This window comes from Trematomus bernacchii, unplaced genomic scaffold (assembly GCF_902827165.1).
Source record: "Trematomus bernacchii unplaced genomic scaffold, fTreBer1.1, whole genome shotgun sequence".
NCBI lineage: Eukaryota > Metazoa > Chordata > Actinopteri > Perciformes > Nototheniidae > Trematomus > Trematomus bernacchii.
The window spans coordinates 11,854,850-11,878,783 of NW_022988050.1; the positions used below are offsets into that span (position 1 = coordinate 11,854,850).

General features: G+C 41.8%; 1 protein-coding gene across 5 annotated transcripts in view; it reads left to right on the forward strand.

The window, feature by feature from the left end:
- Nucleotides 1-23,934, forward strand: part of sdk2b (sidekick cell adhesion molecule 2b) — a 261,907-nt gene that overhangs the window by 223,691 nt on the left and 14,282 nt on the right. For 3 of the 5 annotated variants that reach the window (XM_034119923.1, XM_034119925.1, XM_034119927.1), the window contains 24 exons: nt 162-260; nt 1,212-1,403; nt 3,625-3,746; nt 3,865-3,974; nt 4,863-5,013; nt 5,484-5,721; nt 6,571-6,686; nt 6,860-7,049; nt 7,337-7,435; nt 7,899-8,093; nt 9,185-9,386; nt 9,844-9,947; nt 10,992-11,062; nt 11,668-11,800; nt 12,440-12,496; nt 13,370-13,471; nt 15,189-15,304; nt 15,687-15,873; nt 17,736-17,873; nt 18,246-18,455; nt 19,029-19,154; nt 20,227-20,391; nt 20,540-20,680; nt 22,928-23,087. In XM_034119923.1, the coding sequence (XP_033975814.1) occupies nt 162-260; nt 1,212-1,403; nt 3,625-3,746; nt 3,865-3,974; nt 4,863-5,013; nt 5,484-5,721; nt 6,571-6,686; nt 6,860-7,049; nt 7,337-7,435; nt 7,899-8,093; nt 9,185-9,386; nt 9,844-9,947; nt 10,992-11,062; nt 11,668-11,800; nt 12,440-12,496; nt 13,370-13,471; nt 15,189-15,304; nt 15,687-15,873; nt 17,736-17,873; nt 18,246-18,455; nt 19,029-19,154; nt 20,227-20,391; nt 20,540-20,680; nt 22,928-23,087 (3,424 nt within the window). The remainder of the gene's footprint in view (nt 1-161; nt 261-1,211; nt 1,404-3,624; nt 3,747-3,864; nt 3,975-4,862; nt 5,014-5,483; nt 5,722-6,570; nt 6,687-6,859; nt 7,050-7,336; nt 7,436-7,898; nt 8,094-9,184; nt 9,387-9,843; nt 9,948-10,991; nt 11,063-11,667; nt 11,801-12,439; nt 12,497-13,369; nt 13,472-15,188; nt 15,305-15,686; nt 15,874-17,735; nt 17,874-18,245; nt 18,456-19,028; nt 19,155-20,226; nt 20,392-20,539; nt 20,681-22,927; nt 23,088-23,934) is intronic. The other 2 variants (XM_034119924.1, XM_034119926.1) reach the window with 1 other exon arrangement.

Sequence of the window (23,934 nt, forward strand, 5' to 3'; positions counted from 1 at the left end):
CTGTTAATTTTTCTCAAGTTGTCATCAGACAGTTTTTGTTTGAGCTGATTTAGTTTAGTGAAAATGCAAATGCCGTCACCAGTTTGCTGATATGCCCACAGTTCCAGAGTGTCTTGTTTACCCATTGGCCCTGCTCATGTTTATTATTTGTCCCCGCTCAGCGCCCGGTGCTGTGGGTCACCTGAGCTTCACTGAGATCCTGGACACCTCGCTCAAAGTCAGCTGGAGCGAGCCCGGCGAGAAGAATGGAGTCCTCACAGGTATATCCAGCTCACCTCAACATGACACTGGTACAAGGATGGATTTCTGCAGTCAGCTCAATGAAATGTTCTTGTTTTATTTTACTTCTTTTTTTCATTCTGCTGCCTAAGCTGCATGAGCTTACACAACAGCCAATATCCCATTACATCAGTTGAACAACACTTGTCAGAAAATGATACAACTTCCTACATAAAACATTACATTGCACACAAATACATTTTCTCATCTCCCCTGAGCTTTGCAAGTACATTCTGTGGGAGAGAAACTACCTCTTGAGGGAACTTTGGGATTTTAGCCTTCGCATATGCACTAAATCCTATATAACACACTTCAGGAAAGGGAAAACCCCAAAAAGCATATTAAGACCTCTATAAATACATTTTTTGTCTCACTAGTCCATGGATATGCGTGCCTTAATTAAATATATTTCTAGTAGGCAACTGTTACTTCTACACTGCAAAATCTAAGTGAAGAACAAATGGCTTACACTGACATTAATATTTAAGTGTTTACCGAGGTCGAAATCCAGCAGAATATCTTGAAGCGTTTTTCCAACACATTTTAAAGTGCCGCACACAGCAGGAGACAAGCACTGACATGCCATGTGAAATTATTGATTTGGCATGAAATGCTGCCTAATGCCTTATGCAATCACATGAAAAGAGCTGCTGGCCAAGAAGCAAATTGTATTAACTTTGAGAGGGTACAGTAAGCACGGGAGTGGGCGGGGGGAGTGTGTGTGTGTGTATGTGTGTGTGTGTGCAGGGAGATATAATCACGGGCTGATTTAATTTGCTATATTCAATTTTTGATGAAGTTAATTTAATATTTCTGTTAGCTTGCCTCGTGGCATGCTCGCCGAGAGTTGCTATTGTAGTAAAACTGATGTCGAATTTTCCCCAAGAGGACTCTCTGTCTGTTTCTGTAAACCAATCTCTGTCGCTCTACAGGTTACCGCATTTCGTGGGAGGAGTTCAACCGCACCAACACCAGAGTTACCCACTACCTGCCCAATGTCACCTTAGAGTACAGGGTCACTGGACTCACTGCTCTCACCACCTACACCATAGAAGTGGCAGGGATGACCTCCAAAGGCCAAGGCCAGCTGTCCTCCTCCACCATCTCCTCCGGGGTCCCACCAGGTCAGGAACCAAACAGTACTCACACCAAAGGATCAGTACACAAAACAAAACAACAAAACATATTTTCTCACTTAGCTCTGGATGTCTAGCCACACCAATATTTGCCCATGTTGTGAGATATTGGGCTAAGTTTCAGTTGTGTGGTCACAGAAATAACATTTCTTTCTAGAAATGTCCCAACTATTCTGTCTGGATAGGCCACTTACTTCCTTCTGTTGTTGTGGTTTAAATCTTTTTTATTATTTTGCCATTACTATTTTATAAGCATATAATTTGATTAATTGTGTGTCATCAGATATCCTTTATCCGTCCCACAGCAAGGAAAATTACAACAGCCAAGTAAGCTTAATGTGGGCTTACAAATAATAAGGCAAACACACGTGTAATACAAATCACATTAGTACACTACAATGGTCCAAATAAGAAGCAGCATTATAAAAGTAAGTGAACTAGCACCCAGTTTTAACAATAAAAAAAGTAAATGTATATATTGCACATGAACAGTGTGACTGCACAACAGTGGTGTTACAGTCAGTATTGTGTGTACCGAGTGGTCTACTAGGGACTGTACCCCAGTATATAATACTGTCACATTTTAACAGTAGTTAGGTGGAGGCATTGAAGGACCCCAGGGGGTTTTCTGCCTTTTAAATTGTGCATACAAACAGACCATTACTGAAAGGGGTGTCTGAGAGGCTTGATAGACTGATTAAAGAGATAATTATGAAAATCTAAGTAATTAAGACCAAAACATCCTTCGTTTTAGTTCCTATAAAGTCAAGCTCCAAAAACAATTTCCTACATTCCCCTCAACGGCATGTTTTATTTGAGCCTCCCTGCCTCCTGAAGCCTTATTTTTATTTATAATGCGCCCTTCTGTTAAAAGTGTTCACTCCGGGTTAATATCTCAATAGCAGGGAACCTTTTATTAAAACTCCCCTTCCTGCATATTTACTGCTTCACCATCAATCTGGTGAACACTCTCTCTGTTGTCTGGCGCCAGACACAATGAAATCTGACCCGGGTCACCTCAGCCGGGACCGAGCCGGAGAGAGTCACCAATACAAATAGCCGCGCCACATCTGCGAAATAACAGCTCCCACGAGAGCATTAAGGGCAATTATGGTCTTTAATGATTTCATATTTGCGAAATTGTGTTATAGAAAACACAATGCCCACATCAATTACTGGAGCAACATTCAGAGCATCTGTGAAACCTGTGAGAAAACAGGCTGTTAAATGGAGAGCAGGCTTCACAGCAGCCGTTATAGTCCCCAAAATGGTGATTACTCTCATTGTATATGTGTAAAGAAAACACCTATGTGCCGGCAACTGTACCATAACGATGCGGCTAAAAGACACCTCAGTTATCAGTCATGCAAATGATTTAAAAGTGCTAATTTAACTATGGCCCGTGTAATCTGCATTCCATTCATGTTGAATACAACCCGCATTTAAGCAATCTTGGAAGACAGTGCTCCCTTGGGAGTGATTGCATGTATTTTAATATTACGCCACTGTCCACGCTCCAATAGGCAGTTGGCGTTAATATCTTTTAACTAGGATTTATTTAAACTATATCGTGCTTTGGAATGGGCATATGTTATAGTAGGTTTAATGCTTGTCTTGAGGGAAGCATAAAAGGGAGGAATAAGTTGTTTAATGCACAGGCACATTCTCAAACAGCCTCCCAATACACACTCGCAAAAAACATTCATACAAACAATGATATTCATATACACTGAAAAGGCGTCCTGCTGTTCTACATATTCAGCGTTTTCAGATTCCCCTCTTGGATTTCCAGGGAATAATCCATTCTTATGGTTTACTCAGCTCAAGTGTAAACAGTGTGATATCAGATTGAATCGTATCTCCAGATAACTGCAGTGTAATTGGCATTCATGGCATTGTCTCCGCCTGTGTACTGCGTGTAAGCATCTTTTCCTAATCTAATCTACTTTTGCTGTTTTAGCTGAAGTTGGTAGCACAAGGGAGAGGAATAAATGAGGCGGCTGAGAAGTTAATCTATGTGCAGTATCTGTACGGCCACAAGGGGATGCTGTGGGAGATAGATGTTCCTAATCAAAGTCTACAACCCAAAAGCAGCCTGTGGAAGAGGCCGCCACACAAAATAGTCCCAGAGCATTGTCAGTGCATTGCTCCATAACTCATTCTTCTTCTGTCTTTTGTAAGTTCAACACTGACTCTTCTCTCTTCACAGAGCTTCCGGGTCCTCCTACCAATGTGGCAATCTCCAACATCGGCCCACGCTCCGTCACCCTGCAGTTCAAACCGGGTTATGATGGCAAAACCTCCATTTCCCGTTGGCAGATGGAGGCCCAGGTGAACCACATTTAATCCAGAGCTGAAGTTCACATTTCCGTTGTCATGTTTTGCTGCCTTTTTTTAAAGTCATCTTCTTTATGCTGAAGACTAAAGATCTCATTTGTCTTGCTCCCAGGTTTCTGTGGTGGGGGAGAATGAGGACTGGGTGATGGTCCACAAAGTGTCCAATGAACCTGAGGCTCGCTCCTTGGAGGTGCCTGGTCTCAACCCTTACACCTTCTACAGGTACTGTGAACTGTCTGCTTTACTCTTCATGTTGTTATCTGTAATGAGCATCCGAAAATAACCAATATTGGCGAACACAAAACCTTCAAATGGGCCCGGACTTAGCCTAGATATTCAAATGTAATCAATTGATCCTGGACTGGAATCCTGCAAATAAATACTCAAATTAATTATACATAGCAGCAAACAAACAAGTACCCAAAGGCCTCAAATGCATCACATTTGAATGGGCTGTCACAAGACTATCTTTTGTTTGCAGTGCATTGTTATAGTAACAGGATAGTCTCATACGGGATGAACAAGCTCATGAATTTCCAAGAATGAGCTAATGCTAGATAACATGCTAATTAAGCGTGTGCAGATTGTGACAAACAACAGATAAGGTGTATGTGTGTTTCAGTATCTCGGCTAAATTCAGCTCATCCCAGGAGCCTTATCTCATTCTCCATTCCTTTTGATTTGGATACAAGCTTGTTATGGACAGTGTGGTTTCAAAATCATTTTTTAAAAGTATGCGCGTGATCTTTATCTTGTTTCAGTCTTCTGCTTGTTTTCCTCCATCACATTCAATATAACAAATGCACATTTCACCAATCCCTGAAGACCTACAACAGCTATCATCATTCTAACATCAGTGCTGCCAGTTTACATTTGTATAGAGTTAGACAGCAAAATGTTGTTTTTGTTGCATATACAGGCTGTAACAAACAAGCCTGCTGCTCATGTTCATGCTGTATGCATAGCCGGTGCTCTGATCTCAGTTCAAATGCAATAAGCCTCATGTAAGAGGATGCACACTGCAAGAGTTACAAAAACCCCAGGAATTCATTCCAAGTTTTCGAAACTGATTTCAGTTCAGATGAAAGCAGCATTACGATGTGTTTTCAGGTTCCGTATGCGCCAGGTGAACATTGTCGGCACCAGTCTCCCCAGCCAGCCCTCCAGGAAGATCCAGACTCTCCCTGCCCCCCCTGACATGGCCCCCGCCAACGTCACCCTGCGCACCGCCAGCGAGACCAGCCTCTGGTTGCGATGGATGGTGAGTAGGACTCAGCTTCCTGTGTGCATCTCGTGAATATTCATCACATTAGGGAATCATGATGTCTCACTATAGTATAGCACCATTTTGAAAAAACAACAAGTTACGATTATTTTGACAGATATAAGAGGGAAGGATTCTTTTTTAAATAAATATTCATATTACCGTAATAAAAATCCAATAAAATGATCATGGTGTGTTTTATTTGTTATAAAGGGCCAACACCAAACAATATTTTCTTAATAAGTCTGTAGTATACTCATTCACTGTAGTTCCAGAATACCTCATTAAACCTTTTATTTGTTGGCCTATAACAAAAATGATAATTTAGATATTGCACTAGTCCTCTGTGATTTGGAGAATAATTTGATTAATTGTGCAGTATAAAAGCCAACTATAAAAGAAGTCGCAGTTTAAGCTTATTTTGACCCCTTTTCCCTATCCCTTACTCTCTCAATGTTCATGCTTAGCCTTTGCCTGAATGGGAGTACAACGGGAACGCAGAGCAGGTGGGCTCCAGGGTCCAGTACTCCCGCGCGGGCTCACAGGGCCGGGCGCTGATCCACATCATCGCAGACCGCCTGGAGAGAGAGTTCACCATCGAGGACCTGGAGGAGTGGACGGAGTACGAGGTCAGGGTCCAGGCCGTCAACGGCATCGGGACGGGACCCTGGAGCCAGCCCGTCAGAGGCAGGACGAGGGAGTCTGGTGAGTCATCCGTCATCCTCAGAGAGAAATATATGAGTGTCAAATGATCAATGATCCTAGAGGGAAGAAATATGCATCATTAGCATTACAAAAACACCAAAGCATGGCTCGCTTAATTACTCAGAAGCACTTTTGTTTGTGCTGCAAAGTGTCAGGTTGTGTCAAGAAACTACAATTAAATGAGGATTTATAACACAAGCAAGACAACACATTCCTATTTAAGAACCATGACCATATTTTCATAGATTTGTCCATGAATTAAAGCCCCTGGTTACTTTTCTAATACTAATGTTATTTTTGCAACATCTGTGTGGAAAATCTGCATGATTAGTCATATTAAAAGGAACAAACAGTTTACACTGCCATATGTGAAATGATTGTATGAGCAGGCACTATAATGTTCTTTAAAGCAGCCGAGCAATTTTCCCTCCATGCTTCTGCTTTCATATCGCTCAGCAGACGTCGGGCAGTGAGGAATGGAAGGAGTCTGAGGAAATTGAGAACACATGGACTCAAATGTGGAATTCCTGTGCTCCCTTTTTCCACTCACTTCAGCAGATTCTTAGGAATCAGCGCATTATGTCCAGAGATAAGTGCCAAGGAAGAGAAAAGGCCTATTCTTGCAGTCTTTCTTTTTGTACAGCAGGCCTGCAGGGTATACCAGGATATCAGAGGCTTTGTGCAAACACAAGCACACAGGCCATAACCATATCAGATCAGTCAAAGTACATCCACACCGTAAATACACATGCACACAGGGAGCAAGACAAATTCATTTTTCAGAAGAAATGGCAAACAATGGATTATTGAGGCATAATGTTTCTGGCTCCCGCTCTCTTTGTGTTCCAGTCCCCTCCTGTGGACCCACCAACGTTTCTGCCTTCGCCACCACCTCCAGCAGCATCCTGGTGCGCTGGTTTGAAGTTCCCGAGCCAGACAGAAATGGACTCATTCTTGGCTACAAGGTCTGTTTGTGCTTCTTGTACTGAGCAGTCAAAAACCGTCTAATTGTCCCGTAAGAAAAAACAACTCTTGTTAGTCAGTATACAGAGCAGCAGGGTGACACTGTGTGAGGCAATTTCTTTATTTCCAAATCCCTTTTCCCCAACATCTCTCGCCTTTTTCGTCCCTGGATCAGGTGGTGTTCAAAGAGAAAGACTCTGACAGTGCGGTCCACTTCTGGATGGTGGAGGGGAACGCCACCCACAGCATTCAGCTCACCGGTCTTGGGAAATACGTTCTGTATGAGATCCAGGTTCTGGCCTTCACGCGGATTGGAGATGGACGGCCCAGTTCTCCACCTATCCTGGAGAGGACTTTGGATGATGGTAGGGACAACGTTAAGCATTAAAGTTCAATAGCATTTTTACGAACACAAATGTAACTATAGCAATAGTATCACATCAAAGAAAATTGTAAACTATGTTATTTGGCATAGTCCAAGTAGAACATGTGCTTTTATGCTATTGACATTTACAATTTGTATTAACCTTTCATTTAACATTAGGACGATTTATCTTCAGCTTGATAGGATCTTTGGTGAACAAATAAGTGTAAATAAAACGTAAGCAAAGTCCGAGTTGTATTCAGTGTTTTGTCTGTTTATTTCCTGCAGTGCCAGGACCTCCCGTGGGTATCCTATTCCCTGAAGTGCGGACCACCTCTGTCAGGCTTATTTGGCAGTCTCCCTCGCAGCCCAATGGCATAATACTTGGTTAGTAACATACAAAAGTAGTTATTTTCTCTTACCACCATTATTCTTTGACATTTTACCCTAAAATCTAGCATATAATCCAGAAATATATTTTTTTAATGGAGTGTAAGGCCCACTGATGTTGACTTTCAACATACTTTGGCGGTGTTTAATATCAAATCTTATGATTTCCTGGCTCTAAAGGGAGTTGTGATCTCTTCTAAGCTAATAAGGGATTTCCCTGTGAGCGATTGAGTCATCTGTCGGATAATTTATTTTAAACTATACAGTATGTCATTCCCACACAGTAGCATGCAGAAGCAGATGCTAATAGAGTCGTTTCAGAAGAGACAAATCTGCTTGTTGCACAGTTGGCTATTACCAACAGAAGCAACAAATAAAACGTGTTTCATCTTAGTTTTACCCTCAAACAGAGCTCAGTTTGACACCTTAATAAGATTTGTTCTTCTCCATCTTCCCCCAGCCTACCAGATCACATACCACCTCAACTCCTCCAACAGCAACACACCCACAGTGGACGTGCTGATCCCCAGTGCTCGCCAGTACACTGTGACCAGCCTCAAGCCAGAGTCCGTCTACGTGTTCCGCATCAAAGCGCAGACGAGGAAGGGCTGGGGCGACGCTGCTGAGGCGCTGGTGGTCACCACGGAGAAGAGAGGTAACCATGTTAGACTGCTGGATTCATAGCAGATGATTAACAACAGTAATACAGTGCTGCAGCGATGATGTATTTTGTATGCTGACCCGATAGTTGTCCCTAGACAAAAAGCTCGCAACCGAATGACAGCTGAAACATGAAAATATGTTAATCTTGTGTTCATAATACATAACCTAAAACATGTTCAAATAAACGTTGACTTAAACACAGGGAAACTGAAAGTAATTCAATAATAACTGATTTCTTGGTTTTAGGACTTATTCCTGCACCAGTCTATCCAGAAGAGCACATAAAATAACATTATTATCTGTTATGGCGTTTTAAAAGTTTAGTGGTATTTTGAGGTGTAACAGTAACAAGCAAGGTAACAGTTGTTTGCATAATTCTTGAAGCAGACACAGGTGTGTGATCTGAGTAATGGCACAGCTAGCAGAGAGCTGTAAGAAGCATGCTTTGCACTCAGTTCATTCCCAGTTAACAGTCCAGTCAGCAGATGTGTTTTCAGAGCGTTTCTCGCCCCGTGGGTGTTTATCGGAAGCGCTCTGATGCAGTTCTGAGAACGAATCAGTCCATCTGCTTCCCTCAAGGCATGCTGTGGATTGTTTACTCTGCAACTTTATTCCTCGGCTACTTTTCATTCATCTGAATCTCCCTTGTTTGTGCAACATGGCCCATGCAAATGTGAACAAGCAGAAAGTGTATTTAACTTTGATATCATTTCTCCATCCTGTCTTGATGATTTCAATCCTTTGCTCCCACTCTATTCTTAAATGTGTATTTCTCTTGTCCACCCTCCTCTGTTGCCAATGTCTCCTTTCTTTTTTTCGTTTCAGACAATAATACAATACAATATATCTTTCAGTCACATTCACATTTTCAGTTATAATAATACAGTACAATATATATTTCAGCAATATTATGTTGGAATACTTCTTTAAGAGCGTCAAATATCTCTTTCCAAAATATATGTAATTTAGGGCATAACCAAGAAATATGAGTCCCACAGTTCCTCCAACATAAGTTACTATGTGTTGGGCCCATTTTTTTCTCCTTCCCTTTTTAACACCTTTTGTCCGTGTGTCCACATTCAGCTCGTCCCCAGCCCACCAGCCGCCCCATGGTTCCTCAGAAAGACGTCCAGGCCCGTCACGTCCTCCTGTCCTGGGAGCCGGGCAGCGACGGCCTGTCCCCTGTGCGTTACTACACCGTGCAGCAAAGAGAGCTTCCTGAGAGCAACTGGACCGTCCACTCTGCCTCCGTCAACCATGAGGCCTCCTCCTACATAGTATCAAGGTAGAAAGTTATTTTAGCTTTCTGGAGTTTTATTTACAACATCTAATCCTCTTTATTACAAGAGATGTTTTTATATTTGTTCTCTTTAGATGTAGAGTATAAGTCTAGTCCCTACTGCTACACTCACTTAAGTATTCCCTCAGCTGCACTATACTTGGCATTTCAACAATATGCTTATACGGAATAATGTTTCCAGGGTATTAGAGTCTGATTAGGAACATAAACAATGGTATGAACTAGCCAAACAAGTTTAGGACATTAGGAATTTAGAAAATGCAGCATTCAGCAGAGAGGTCTCTCAGTTTGGCCGACTTTCTTCCTAGTTAGCTTGAAAAGCTTTTAGCTCCCACAGTGAGACTACATTTGTCTTTTTGATATCTGTAGCTGAAAGGTTAAAGATCCAGTGTCGTAGTTTATCATCAAGATTGATGGGCTTTCCTGTGCTTCCATCCCTAAGGCTGAAGCCCTTCACGTCCTACCAGTTCAGAGTAAAAGCCACCAATGACATAGGGGACAGTGAGTACAGCGAGGAAAGTGAAGCAATCACGACACTACAGGACGGTAAGAGTGACATCAACTTTAATATCTGATGAGTGAATTAAGCCTGTGCTAAGCCCCACCTTTCGCTGCTACTCAATCAAGCTAATAAGACTCACTTTCTTTGCTTATGGTTGCTCCACAGGATTTTAAGTAGAAATCTAACATTTAAAAAAAATGACATTTTCTTCCAATATGCCTGGTAACTAGCCTAGCTGTTACACATAACCCAGGCTCAACATTTACCTTGACTAGTTTGAAATCCACACTCACCACTCTCCTTTTTTCCAAGAGTTAGATCTAAAGCTTTGGCAGCACTTTCATGTCTGTTTGTTAAACAGTAGGCTACAGCTAGCTACCAATTAGCTAAGCATTGCATAAAGACTGGAAGTAAGGTTATAAAACCCACCTATAAGCTCGAATATGTCTCCTGTTTTGAATCTATTCAAGTGTAAAAACAACATGTTGTGGTTCTTTTGGGCGTTTCTGCAACTATTCCATAGCATGTGCATTCACTCCGCAATGGTTACCTGGCAACCTAACAGTATTGACAAGACTTTGCCGAAAAAACAATCTTGCACATAACAGCCAATTAGCTAACACATAATATCAAACGCTTTTTTAAAAAGATTACGTTTCTGTACTGTGAAATATGGAACTATTTCACCTTTAATGTTCGCACATGAACTTAATTGAGGTGTTTATAGGCACAATATTACCATTTCACTCTTCTGTATGTGTGAAAGGAGTTTAATGTCTCCATGAATCAGCCTATTGTTGTGATTCAGACACCACTGGCAAACCCAGCAGGTGATGTCATGTGTGCACCATCTGCAGTTACCATGAGACGTGCACAGCATCAAACGTTTGCCCACTGGTGCTTTAACCAACTAAAGAAATGTCACCTTTCCAAACGCCTGTTATTCGACCCATCTGTCAATGCCTGTTCTGTTCTAGCTGTTGTGTTTATGCTCCATGAATGCCACTGCACATGGATACATTTAGCATCTTGAATTGTGAACTTGTGCAGGTCAATTTAGCCCATTTATCTCACTTTTGTTGCCTCAGCGCCTGACGAAGCACCCTCCATTCTCTCTGTGACACCGCACACAACGACGTCCGTGCTGATCCGCTGGCAGGTATGTTATGTTCCATTGTTTGCAAAATCCATAAAAAGCCTAAGAAAGTGGCCTCTAAAGAGATACCATGGCAGTACACAAAGTAGGCCTATACTTACGGGCCTGATGCTTCACACACCATGTACTCTGTGTGTGTCTAACTAAAAACACCCTCTCCAACACTCACACCTGAATTAACAGCTCATAAAGAGGAAAACAGGAGGCTGCAAGCACCAATTTGATGTTTATGGAGAACACTTGTAGAGTTTATAAGGATAGAAGGGTTCTTGTTTTGCTTTTGCCCTCCGGCTCCGCTCTCTCATGTTCAACCATCGGGGATTTCTCTCTGTGTGACTCACCTTTGGATGAGATCACTCTGAGACGAGATTTTCTTTTATAACTGTAAGCCTCAATTAATGCATGCCAGTCAAGAGACAAATTACATGATGAAGAAGTGGAATATTACAGTGAAAAAACACAAAAGTAAAATGTCTATTAAAGTGAAATTAGCAATTTATATGACCACATTAAAGCTGAAAAAGTATGCCATGTGCAATATTCTCAGATATTTGTTCGGCTTAGTTCTGCTACATTAGACTTAAAATCCCCAATCTTTTCATTTCCAGCCCCCCTCTGAGGAGAAGATAAACGGAATCTTACTGGGCTTTCGGATTCGATATCGTGAGCTGCTTTATGACCGCCTGCGCAGTTACTCTGCTCACACCATCAGCAGTTTGTCCACCTGGGGCGATCTCACCGGTGAGGAATTACTGCAGCGAACATGAATAATAGCAGTTTGTTACCACCTACACAGTTGGATCATTACACAAAAACGTTTTCATTGAGAACTGCCGGTATGTTGCATTTATTATGCTAATAAAGCTACATTGTGAATTCAAAGAAATAAACCAAGGACAAAAACTGCACATCAAGAAACTATTCACCACTGTGACAAAAAGTGTTATTTTCCCACCTTCACATCGGTAACAACTACACACCATTATGAGTTTCCTTCACGGGTCATTTTTCTCTTCACGTGTCAGCAGCACCATTTATTTCCATCAGAGGAAAACTTTCCCAAGATATCCCCGCTGGTCTTGACACCTCACAGCAGAACATTTCATCTTGTGATCAGCAGCTATCAGCTGCAGGCTATTATTAGGTTTACTCAGGCACTGTTACTCCTGCTCCGTGTAACTTACCCTATAATTTACCTTTGAGTCAATCCTGGGCTGACTCGGAGGTATGATCACTGTGATTGTGGGTTTATTTATGATCAAAGGGAAGCGCTTCTTAACAAGGGGAATATCAGACACTAAGCCTATTGTCTCTCCACTTCCTCCCCCTTATTTAACCCGTCTTTTTTGATCACTTTTCCTTCTTGCCTCTCCACCGCAGCACCCTACAGCATCCAGAACCTGAGTGATTCAACTCAGACCCAGCATCAGTTGGACAGTAAGTGATGTTATGGCTCTCACACACATGTCCTGAAGAGGCCCTATTTTGCTTTTTGTGGTTTTTCACTTTCCTGGTTTGTGTTATACAGGTTTGTGTGCATGCAAAGGCTAAAACAAAGCACTTTTTGAACATTAAAGCGTGTAAACATGTCCAACTACTCAACAAAACTCAAATATGAATCTGAAAGTGCTCATAATATGGCCTCTTTAACAATGATTCAATCCCCAAAGTAATTAGGTTACAAAGAAAAACAATCTCAACATATGTTTGAAGTTTCGAGCAATTTAACACAACATTTGGCTGCTTATATTTACACCAAACTGGTACAAACACTTCTCTAAAGCAAACGGAAGCTCTCTGTCTACAGAAATCCTTGGACACTGAGTACACACGCTCGTGTAGTCCCAACACACCCTTGGTTTGCACTTGGTTTGTCAGTTTATTTGGAGAAGCACTAAAAAAGCAGATGGCCACAGACTGCTCCTGCACCCTTGTAATTATTTATTTGTGGCAGAAAATCAGTGTTTTACAATTCTCAGTAGCGGTGTTATGAGAACAAGTGGGACACTGGTGAGGGATTACAGCCTTAGTATTGCACTACTGACTTAACCAGATGTTTTGTGGCACCAGGAAGGAGGTTGAGGGATTTTGGATGAGCTGAAGGAATATTGGGTTTCCAAAATAAGGAGCAAATAGGGATTCGACAATCAATGTATTTATCACATGTAATTATACAAGGTACAATTCCTGTGAAATATATGCCTGCTGTTCCTTATGTGTTCAAAATAGTTTTTCTAAAAGGTGATTCATGGTGTTTCGTGTTAAATAAATTCCTAACTTTTAATCCCTTGTTGTTTACTTCCACTGCAGAGCTGAGTAAACACAAGCGCTACGAGATACGCATGAGTGTTTACAACGCTGTGGGCGAGGGGCCGACCAGCACGCCACAGGAGGTGTTTGTGGGGGAGGCAGGTATGTACGCTTCCTGTCATTTCAATCAACACAGGCTCCTGCACAAAGTCATTTGACCACCCGCAATGCAAGTGGATTAGACTTTTCTATACAGCCGTCACTCACACAACCTATGTGCTTTTTATCCACCCCAAAAACATTATGCATTACATTAATGCACATCATGTGAACAACATTCTTTTTTGTCTTTCTTAATAATGTGAGCCATGTTCATGCTCAACTCTCTGACTGCTTTGTGCACATGTTTGCACACATGTCTGCACAGCCCTTCACTTTCAAATATAATACACTGTAGTTTGCCATATACTTATTGTCCTAAGTGTTTTTTTGTTATGCTTTTAAGGTTATTTGTATAGTTACATTTAAATGTATTGTAAATACTTGTCTTTAGTATCGTTTTTTAATGCTAAATTGTTTCTTAAAAATACTTATTTTTGTATTATCCTGCTATAACTGCTTTGCAACTTCTTCTTTTTTTTTATTGTTTATGTTCGCACCACCAGATACCAAAGCAAATGTATTGTATGTGTAAACGATTCTGATCCTGAAGTGATCTCCTAAAGAAGCACGCTAAGAGGACTAATTTGTCTTTGTAAACCCTGGGTTCTTCTTCTTAGGTTTAAGCCCCGGCTCCACGGGAACGCATACGGCAAAACGCATCGGAGTAACGCAAACGCAAACGCAAAAAACCTTCCGCCCACACGCAATATACACCGGATTGTGTCAAGCTCCACGAGACGGCTCCGTTTACATCCAACCGCTGGAAAAGCTGCAGTACATATGCCGAGCCTGTACGTGGAGCTGTAACTTCCTCCACAAAAGCAGCGAAGAAGAATGGTTGTCATGGCTGCACTTCTGTTTATTCTCCGCGGTGGGGGCCGAGGGATCCGGGCAGAGTTTTTCGCCGGTCAACGTGTGTTAAAGTTTAAATCTTCCGGACAAAATTATAAAAGTGCCGGTCAAAGGTCTTCTTTGTTATTTATTGAGCTTTAAAACAAATGAATAACGACGATATAATGATATATAATAATAAAATACACGGAGCCTGTCTCTTTTTCCTCTCTTCTGACAGCGTCAGTGTCTGTCTCATGCAGCAGCTGATCCAGTAATGATGACCCGACAGTGAAAATAAACATATTTATAACTAGTTTAGGTAGTTTGAGAGGTAATTAAAATAGCTAAGGGTGATTATCTGACTTGAAGTGTGTGTTTTGCTCCCGCTGCATCACAGCAGGAGGAGCTGCGTGTCTCCGTCCTGTCAGATTAGACTTCACTCGCGTTTATGTTCATATCGAGATAAAGATAAATAATCTGAATTCAGTGTGCAGTGTACTTTTGCGCGGGTGAGCAGCAGAGGCGGGGAGAGGCGGGTTCTATTGCGTCGTCATTATCAGAAACGGATGACCGTATAGGCGACCCCACGGCCCCGTTGGACCCCCCAGAGCGCTCCGTTCCCAGATCTATCCACCTTTGGACCCGTTGTCGTTTGCAGGGTCTGTTTCTACGTTTCCGTTACGGCGTCGTCGAGCTTAAAGGGCTATACGCATGAGAAATATGCGGATTCAACCCGTTTTCGTTCCCGTGGAGCCTAGGCCTTAGTCTGTTTGGCTGTTATGCTGCCTGTCAATACACTGAGTATAGCACAAACTGAAACAATCCCTTGTATGCAGGAAATGTCCTTGTCTTGTATAGTAATGTGTGTGATGGCCTTCAACAGTGCCTACAGCTCCGCCCCAGAGTGTGGCCATTCAGTCTGCAACCGCCACCCAGCTGGACGTGACGTGGGACCCTCCCCCCGTGGACGCACAGAACGGAGACATCCAGGGCTACAAGGTCGGAGTCACACTTTTTTTATTTAACATCTTCTGAAAACGCTGCCAGGTGCTAAAATAGGCCCTGTAGCAACACATTTTATGAGCCTACTTCCCAGTTTTTATCTTTATATAAAGATTCTAATGTTTATTTGTAGTGCTCAAGAGACCGCATCTATTTCATGTGAATCACCATTAAATGCACATTTCTACACTTTAGGTAGCACTGTTTTCCAGAGGGGCTTTCAATGAAATTGTTCAACAAAACATTTACAGTGAATCAAATAAAAACCACTTTCCCTTAAGGGAGATTGAAATGGGAGGGAGGTTTATAGAAGCTGAATTCCCTGAACAGCGTCTGTAGACTTGCATTAATATTTATTCATGAATCCTATTCCACGTAGGTTTACTTTTGGGAGTTCCAGCGCAAGAACGAGACGGAGCGGCTGCGGACTCTGTTCATGCCGGAGGGGGGAGTGAAGCTGAAGAACCTGACTGGTTACACCACCTATATGATCAGTGTGGCCCCTTTCAACGCAGCTGGGGACGGACCCCGCAGCGCACCCACGAGGGGCCGCACCCAGCAAGCAGGTACATTAAACCACTAGAAACCGAATAAAAGGGCAATCTGAGAGCAAGGCAGACCACCACCATGGCTGTTTTACATTTTTCGAATCCGCTATAGCAGGGGTGTCCAATCTTTTTTCACTGAGGGACACATACAGAAAAACATACGAAGGGCTGGGCCACTCACTAGAGGTGAGGTATAAAAGTTATAAGTTAGCAAAATCAATAAAATGTATGTAACAATGCTTGATAGTTTAATATGCTTTAAGCAAAAAAACACGCATACATCCCAGCTTTCATTTAGTGTTTCATTTATTTAGTTTTCAGCTCGTTCATTAAAACAGAAGCCTCTGATTGCTTGTAATAAGGGGAAATAGGAAGTCTATATCTCAAGCTTGTTATGCAAATAAGTTATTGAGCTTTGTTTTATCAACTAAAATTAGTTGTAAAAGATATTTTCAACTTTAATTTACTGAATTTATTTGAAAATGGGGCTTATTAACACATGTCATATATTTTTCGATATGTTTAAGATGTACAATATAAGACAAGCACAAGTTTCATGTGTGGGCCATATTCCATTATACTTTTAGAATTTGCTGCGGGCCAATTCAAAATGGCCTCATTTGGCCCCCGGGCCGTAGTTTGGACACCCCTGCGCTATAGCATTAAATATGTTGTTCACCGGCCTATGCTACACTCTTTCACCAAGTTTTATAAATATCTGGCTGGTAGATGTTCTGTAATCCTGCTGACAAACAGGTCAAACAAACCAACCTGAAAACATAACCTCTTTGGAGGTAATAAATATGCAAATTCACTATGAATGAGTGCAAGAGTCAGGAACCGCGGTAATCAAGCAATCCAGTAAAACAAATACTTCTCTGCGTTTAATGAATGAACACCTGATGGAGAGTTACTGAGCAAAAGAAGACAAGCTGAAGACAAACGAGGTAACGGGATGACATGACTAAAGCAGATGAATTCGAGCACGTACAGCGATGTTCATTCATTTGTCATATTTATGTGCTGCTGATGCCGGTGTGGCGAACGCAGAGTGTTTTCTCAAAGCGGATGAGTCAACCAAGAGGAAAGTATTTGATGCGAACATGATGCTAATTGTTGCTGTCAGCATGCCAAACTATGTTAGCAGAACCACACACAGAGCATACGTTTATAATCAGCAAACCCACTCGGAACTCTTTTGCTGAATCTCATATTTGTCTGAAAAGTATGGAAATTCTCTGAGCATGCTTTCTCTCTACATTCGCCACAAAAATTGCCCATTACCATCAATCTATATTTGATATCTTTCTTTCTGTATCTCTCTCTCTCTCTATATTTCTTAAATCGCTGTATAAAAAAGCAATTCTTCAAATTTGTGGTGCATTTAAAGAAAGAAAAAGAGCCTGTTCACAGCCTCTTGGTTTCCCTCGTGAGCCATTGTGGTGAGAGGAGGAAACAGATGAAGGGGGAGGAAGGAGAAGCGCTGTGGACATAGTTATCCCATCTTTCTCAAAGACAAAGGGGCTTTGTATAACTGCAAGCGTCTCAACCTCTGCTCGACAACAGGGCAAACAGTGTTTGGAGCACAGTGGTCTCACAGGCTCAGTCAGCTGTGAGGGCGCCTGGAGGCTGAAAATTGTCATTGTGAATTCATAGTCCCGTCAGATAATATTTTCATGCGATCGTATGGGAGCCATGACCCTTTGTCATATGGTTACATTTGAGTTTTATGGGCTTTGTATTGAGTTTTCTCTGAAACACACCCATTTCTACAGCCATATGTCCACAGATACGTCCCTGGAAGAGCTCCAAAATCCCTTACGCATGCTTGGTCTATTGACTACTTCCCATGCATTGTTTAACCTCTCTGATTGTTCCAGCTCCCAGTGCCCCCAGCTTCATCCACTTCAGTGAGCTGACCACCACCTCCGTCAACGTATCCTGGGGCGAGCCCACCTTCCCTAATGGCATCATCGAGGGCTACCGTCTGGTCTACGAACCCTGCTCACCGGTAGATGGTGAGATCTCGTTCTCCCACTTTTCCCTGCTCTAAATGGCTGCTGATTTCCATACAAAAAAAAAAAAAGCTTTATGCACACGACAAGATCTAATAAATATGCAGATTTTGTTGGGATCAATTTACTTTGATACCTGTTCAAAAGTCTTGTAGTGTGCATTTTACTTGAGCTTTAAGCTAATCAACATTGACCCTAACAGCTTGCAACCTTTTATCTTCTGTTATCATCACAACCTGACTAAATATGATTATATAATAATATCAATATAATTATTCCCCCTACTAATGTCATGTCTGCTTGTGTGTTTACCTGTGAGCCCCCTCCCTGCTTGGCTTGTGTAAGACCTGCTCTAAATGTGGTTTGTTTGTCTAGAGTCCTCAGTGGCCTGTGTCGACTGTCTCCACTCCCCCTCCCCCCCAGGCGTCAGTAAGACAGTGACAGTGGATGTGAAGGGGACCGGCCCCCTATGGTTGAAGCTCAGAGACCTGGCCGACGGCATCACCTACAACTTCCGCATCAGAGCCAAGACTTTCATCTACGGGCCTGAGGTGGAGGCCAACATCACCACCGGCCCCGGGGAAGGTACAGGCCGCCATATCTGATTATGAAAATTGTTCCGGGATTAAGGATTTACATCTGATTTGTCAAGTCTTGTTTGGTTGACTTATCATCCAATCGCCTGTTGGTGTATTTCTTTGTATATATATATATATATATATATATACAAAGAAATATACCAACAGTATATATATATATATATATATATATATATATATATAGATAGATAGATAGATAGATAGATAGATAGATAGATAGATAGATAGATACCTCTCTGTTTAATCTTTTTGCCATTTTGGAAAGTGAAATGAAATGTTGACTTACTTATGGACACTAAGGAGTTTTTAAAAAAGCATATGATTTTTTTTATATTTATAGTAACAGTATTATAATATGATACAGTAAAAAAATCAGTAATCTAGCACCCCCATTTATCTCAAATGGTATGATCCTATGCTACATAACCATATTGTCCCACCATTGAAATAATTTGAAAGTAAGCTTGAGGGTCAAAACAAGCTCCTTGGATCAAATTGTCTTGTAATAGATCTTTATTTTTTAATTCTTAATTTGAAAGTCCTTCTTATTCCTTCCCAGGAGCCCCGGGACCCCCAGGAGAACCCTTCATCACTCGCTACGGTTCGGCCCTGACTATCCACTGGACCAGCGGGGACCCGGGACGTGCTCCCATCAGTCGCTACGTGATCGAGGCCAGACCTTCAGGTGTGTGCTGCAGCCGCCTGAGGACACAGACGAGCAGCACTTTAGTCATGCATCAGTAAACCTTTCCCTATGCTAGCCTCCTTGATACTTTAAATAAGGAAAGTGGTGTAAAGTGTCAACACCTGCGGCCCCTGAGGGTCTCCCTGGTGTTTTAATGGGTTATTGATCATGGCGCTGCAGTTGAAACAATCGGCATCAGGTTTCTGTTTTGATTGACAGGCACGGACAGGGTTAGGGAGGTGGTGGATGGTAGGTGACTCACTGATGGGGATGTGTTTCACCACTTTGAGTGAAAATAGAAGGGGGTACTTAGTGTAGAATTAAGAAGGGTTATTATAATATTTAATAATAATAATAATAATGATAAGCTTTATTTATATAGCACTTTTCATACAGCACATGCAGCTCAGAGTGCTTTACAAAATGGCACACATCACAAATTAAAAAGACATTCCCCTCAGATCAGATGTTAAGACCTTTACAAATACAACAAAATACAAAATATAATAGCAATAAAAACGTCATCATTATAATAAAGGATTTAGGGTAGGAAGATGGTAAACCAACCTCTCACAACCCCCTCCCCCCCTCGTCTTCTTGTGTCCATGTGCCAAGGGCCATAACTCTCTGCAGTATCATATAACTGGATGACTTGTTTTTATCTTCAAATCAAATGACCCGTTTTCTTACTTTTGCAAAAGTTAAGCGACCAATGACAGATGATCTCCCGTGCTAGTTTATGTTTGTGTCCCTCACTAAAAGAGATGTTGTAATAAAGGGCCTCTCTGGCAAGATTTCCAAAGCAAACAACGATCTTCGTGTGAAATATGGCTGCGACACTATTTATGATGTAGATTTGGTTGCTGTACATTTAACAGGAGCAGTGAAATTGATGGATTGTGTAACATTTGTTGGAATTATGGATTACCCGGGGAGCTGTCAGCCAGCCAGACCGGAGCCTTGTATCAAACAAAACAATCAACCTGTTAACAAAGACATATTGGCACTGTTTAAATGTTTTACCTGTTTAATTTTCTCGTCACACAAAATCAAAACGTAATCTCCATTACAGATGAGGGCTTGTGGGATATCCTAATCAAGGACATCCCCAAGGAGGTGACATCACACACATTCAACATGGATATCCTGAAGCAAGGGGTCAGTTACGACTTCAGGGTCATTGGAGTGAACGACTACGGGTACGGGTCCCCCAGTCTACCTTCTCCTTCGATATCTGGTGAGCTTTCATACATTTCTTCATAAATTGGAGAAACATACATTTTCAGACCTATTCATTGAATTCCCTGAGGTCATTCAGGCATCACAGAAATAAGGCCACTTTATTTTTTAACAAGCATGAATTCCAATGTATGTGTTTCGTCCAGCCCAAAAAGTGGCGCCTTTCTACGAGGAGTGGTGGTTTCTGGTCGTGGTGGCCTTGGTGGGGCTCATCTTCATCCTGCTGCTGGTCTTCATCCTCATTATCAGAGGCCAGAGCAAGAAGTACGCCAAGAAGTCCGAATCAGGTGAGTGCACACAAATACTTCCGGAGTTTCTAACTAGACTTAGAAACTGTAAGAGGGGCCGGGAATCTGATTATTCAAAATGTTCTTATTAAAGCTTCTCACTTAATAAGGGGATTTAATGATTCGCCGTTTTAAAAATTGAGCATCAAACTTAGAGTTCACTTTTTTTTGAATGATTTAGATAATTGACAGAGTCGAGGGAGAATAAAAAAACGAGAGAAGAGGTCCATTCAGTGAAGCTCTGACATCAGCGGGTTTTTCCCTCGGCTCAGCAATTCTGCCATAGCTGTTTAGCTGCCAGGCATGGGGGGGGAGGGGAGGGGCTCCCAGCGGGTCACTGCCCATCTTTCTGACTGACAGAGGGAAAACAAGAGGTTCCTTCTCACTCTAACAAAGACGCTCTCAAAGCCTCCATATTCCCCTGCAGGAATCTGGCCCCGGCCACTGGACCTACCCAAGAGTTTTTATTTTTCTCCGTGTTTATGTAACCATCAATTGACCTCGAGTAGCCCTGGAGCTACCGCGGAGGTCCTGGCCTCGCTGCGGTCCTGGCCTCGCTGCGGTCCTGGCCTCGCTGCGGTCCCTCATAAGTCTGAGGATGACTGAAAGTGTTTTTAAACCTGTAGCATGGCCAACAACAGTGCCTCCAAACATTAATCTACTGCACAGCATGGCAAGTCTGTCACTCTCAGCCTTTAGAGTTGGCGCTTTGATTAATCGCGAGGGACACTAGGGAGTCGTTGCAAAAAAGTTGCGTTATTACCTATTCATGTGTGATCCACAGACAGTGTTTACACAGAGGCTCACTCATTTATCATATTCTGAGTTTGTACATGTCTTCCTATGTGTTTGCATTTACAAATGTCATTTGTATTCCTGACTTAATGGCGTTATTATATTTTTTATTGACTCTTTAAAAACATTCCTCAATTTGTGTGGACTATACTGTATAACCTGTATAGTTTCCACCGGTGGTATATTAAAAAATAATCAATTACTTTAGACTAATAACCTATTGTTTTGTGTCACATTTTTGTATTATTGACCTCACTAAAAAGTGACCTTGTTTGTCAATGCGTGCCATTATGAAAACTAAAAGTATAGATAACACTTAAACCTTATGTGTTAATATTAATAATGTAATTGCGGTTGAATATGGGTGTAACATTTGTGGTACATAGGTGCAATGTGGGTCTAATAACAGTAATATGTAATATAGGTGTATTAATAGTGTAACATGGGTATGATATGGACGTAAAACGGGTGTATTAATGTTGTAACATGGGTTTAATAGGTGTGTATTCATATGTACTATGGATATAAAAAGGGGTGTAATAACTGTGTTACTATGATGTTCTATAGGTGTTACATGGGTGTAATATGGGTCTCATAACAATGTAATATAGGTGTAACATTGGTAAAAAAAAATAAGTTAAATCAGACTGAAAGGAGTAAATCCACATTTTGAGAAATTCTAAGGGTTCGATAAGAAGCTTAACACCACTCTTGTATCAGTCTGTTGAATAAAAGGCTACTGCTAGCGGCCTGTTAGCTTATTGAACAGAGACTGGAAACAGGGGAAAGCAGCTAGCCTTGCTCCGTTTGAAAGTAACTAAATCTGTAAACCAGCAAACTCACTAATTACCACCCCAGGCTAGCTGTTCCCCTGTTTCCAGTCTTAATGCTAAGCTCCAGCTACACCTTGTGTATTATTCATTGTTTTTGTGTAACTCTCACCGAAAAATAGAATAAGCATATTTCCCAAAGTGATAAACTATTGCTTTAAGTCACAAATATTAGTTATATAGTTGAATCTCTTTAAACTTGAAAACGAATAAAGTCAAAGCGTTTGTGGTTACCATGTCCTCGCACAATAATGTTGTTGTTGTTCTAAAGACACACCTTTTTTAACCTATGATTTTTACAGCTTTACAGTTATGATATATACAGCTCTGGAAGGAAAATGTTTTTAATGGTCCACATTTTAAGACTTGAAAGACATGACATATAATTCCCTCATAACAACTTCCCTCTAAGACTTCAAACATCTCTATGATTTACTCATTCATTACTTTCCTTTAGTTGGTCCATATTCCCATTTAGCAACAGTTACATTTAATCATCCGTCTATGTTCCATCCTTCCTAACTCCTAATGTTGTTCACTCACTTATCCACAAGTCATTGATCAGCCCCCTCCATCCTCCCGGGCACTAACCTGCATGTCCATCTGGCCTGTGGTCACACAGTGTCTCTGTACGTGTGTCCAGGAAACAACTCCAACTGTAACGCTCTGACCCACGGAGACATGGTCAGTCTGGACGAAGGCCGTTTCCCCGCTCTGGAACTCAACAACCGAAGGCTGTCTGTGAAGAACTCTTTCTGCCGGAAGAACGGCGTCTACACCAGGTGAGAGATTTATGCAGCTTTAAAGTGCAGATTATAATTAAACTAGAAGCTTCATTTCAGGTCAATATGAGACAACCATATGGTGTTATAATTGGCTTAGCCATAGAATCTTCACATCATATCCGAATACATTTTTAGCTTTATTCTTCCTCCTGACAAATCCTCATCTGCAGCTTTTTCAACGTTTCATATAAAAAGACTCACCAAGGATTTAATGATGCTGCTCTATTTCAGTGCATCCCAGCTGTAACACGCAGTATGTTGAGAACATGAAATAGTTTAAAGCCAATCACTCTGACTGACACCTGCAGGGACTGTCATAGGTCCAATTTTGAACCATTTGCATTAGACCAGTACCAATTTAGGACGGCTGAAAGGTATGTGGCAGATTGTGTGTGTTTAGAATTCTGATATTTAGATTTTTTGCTACAGGTGCACTCTGATGTTGCACCGAAACAAATTAGCCTCCTCTGTATGAGCCTGCATGTCCATACATTGCTTTGTGTATGAGAATGTGAGAGAAAGTCGTTTTTGAAGGTGTGTATGCGAGTGTGGCCTTGAGGGTAGATCAAAGCAGCTCCAGGTCTTTGAGGGGCTTCCAAGCAGCTTCCTATTATGTCTCTGGGCTTGAAGGGGGGAGGCGGGGAATGAAAGAATGCACAGATGTACTTTTCAGACTCGGCGCTCTTTGAACTCAGCCTAAGCGAAGGAACCCAAATCCCAACACCTGAGCCCCCCCCCCCGATTATAGATTAATGCCACGACTTGATCTCCGGTCTCAGAATACCAAAGACAGGATAAAGTCCTCCGCCTGATACCAGGATCACAAATCAAACATTCCTAATCC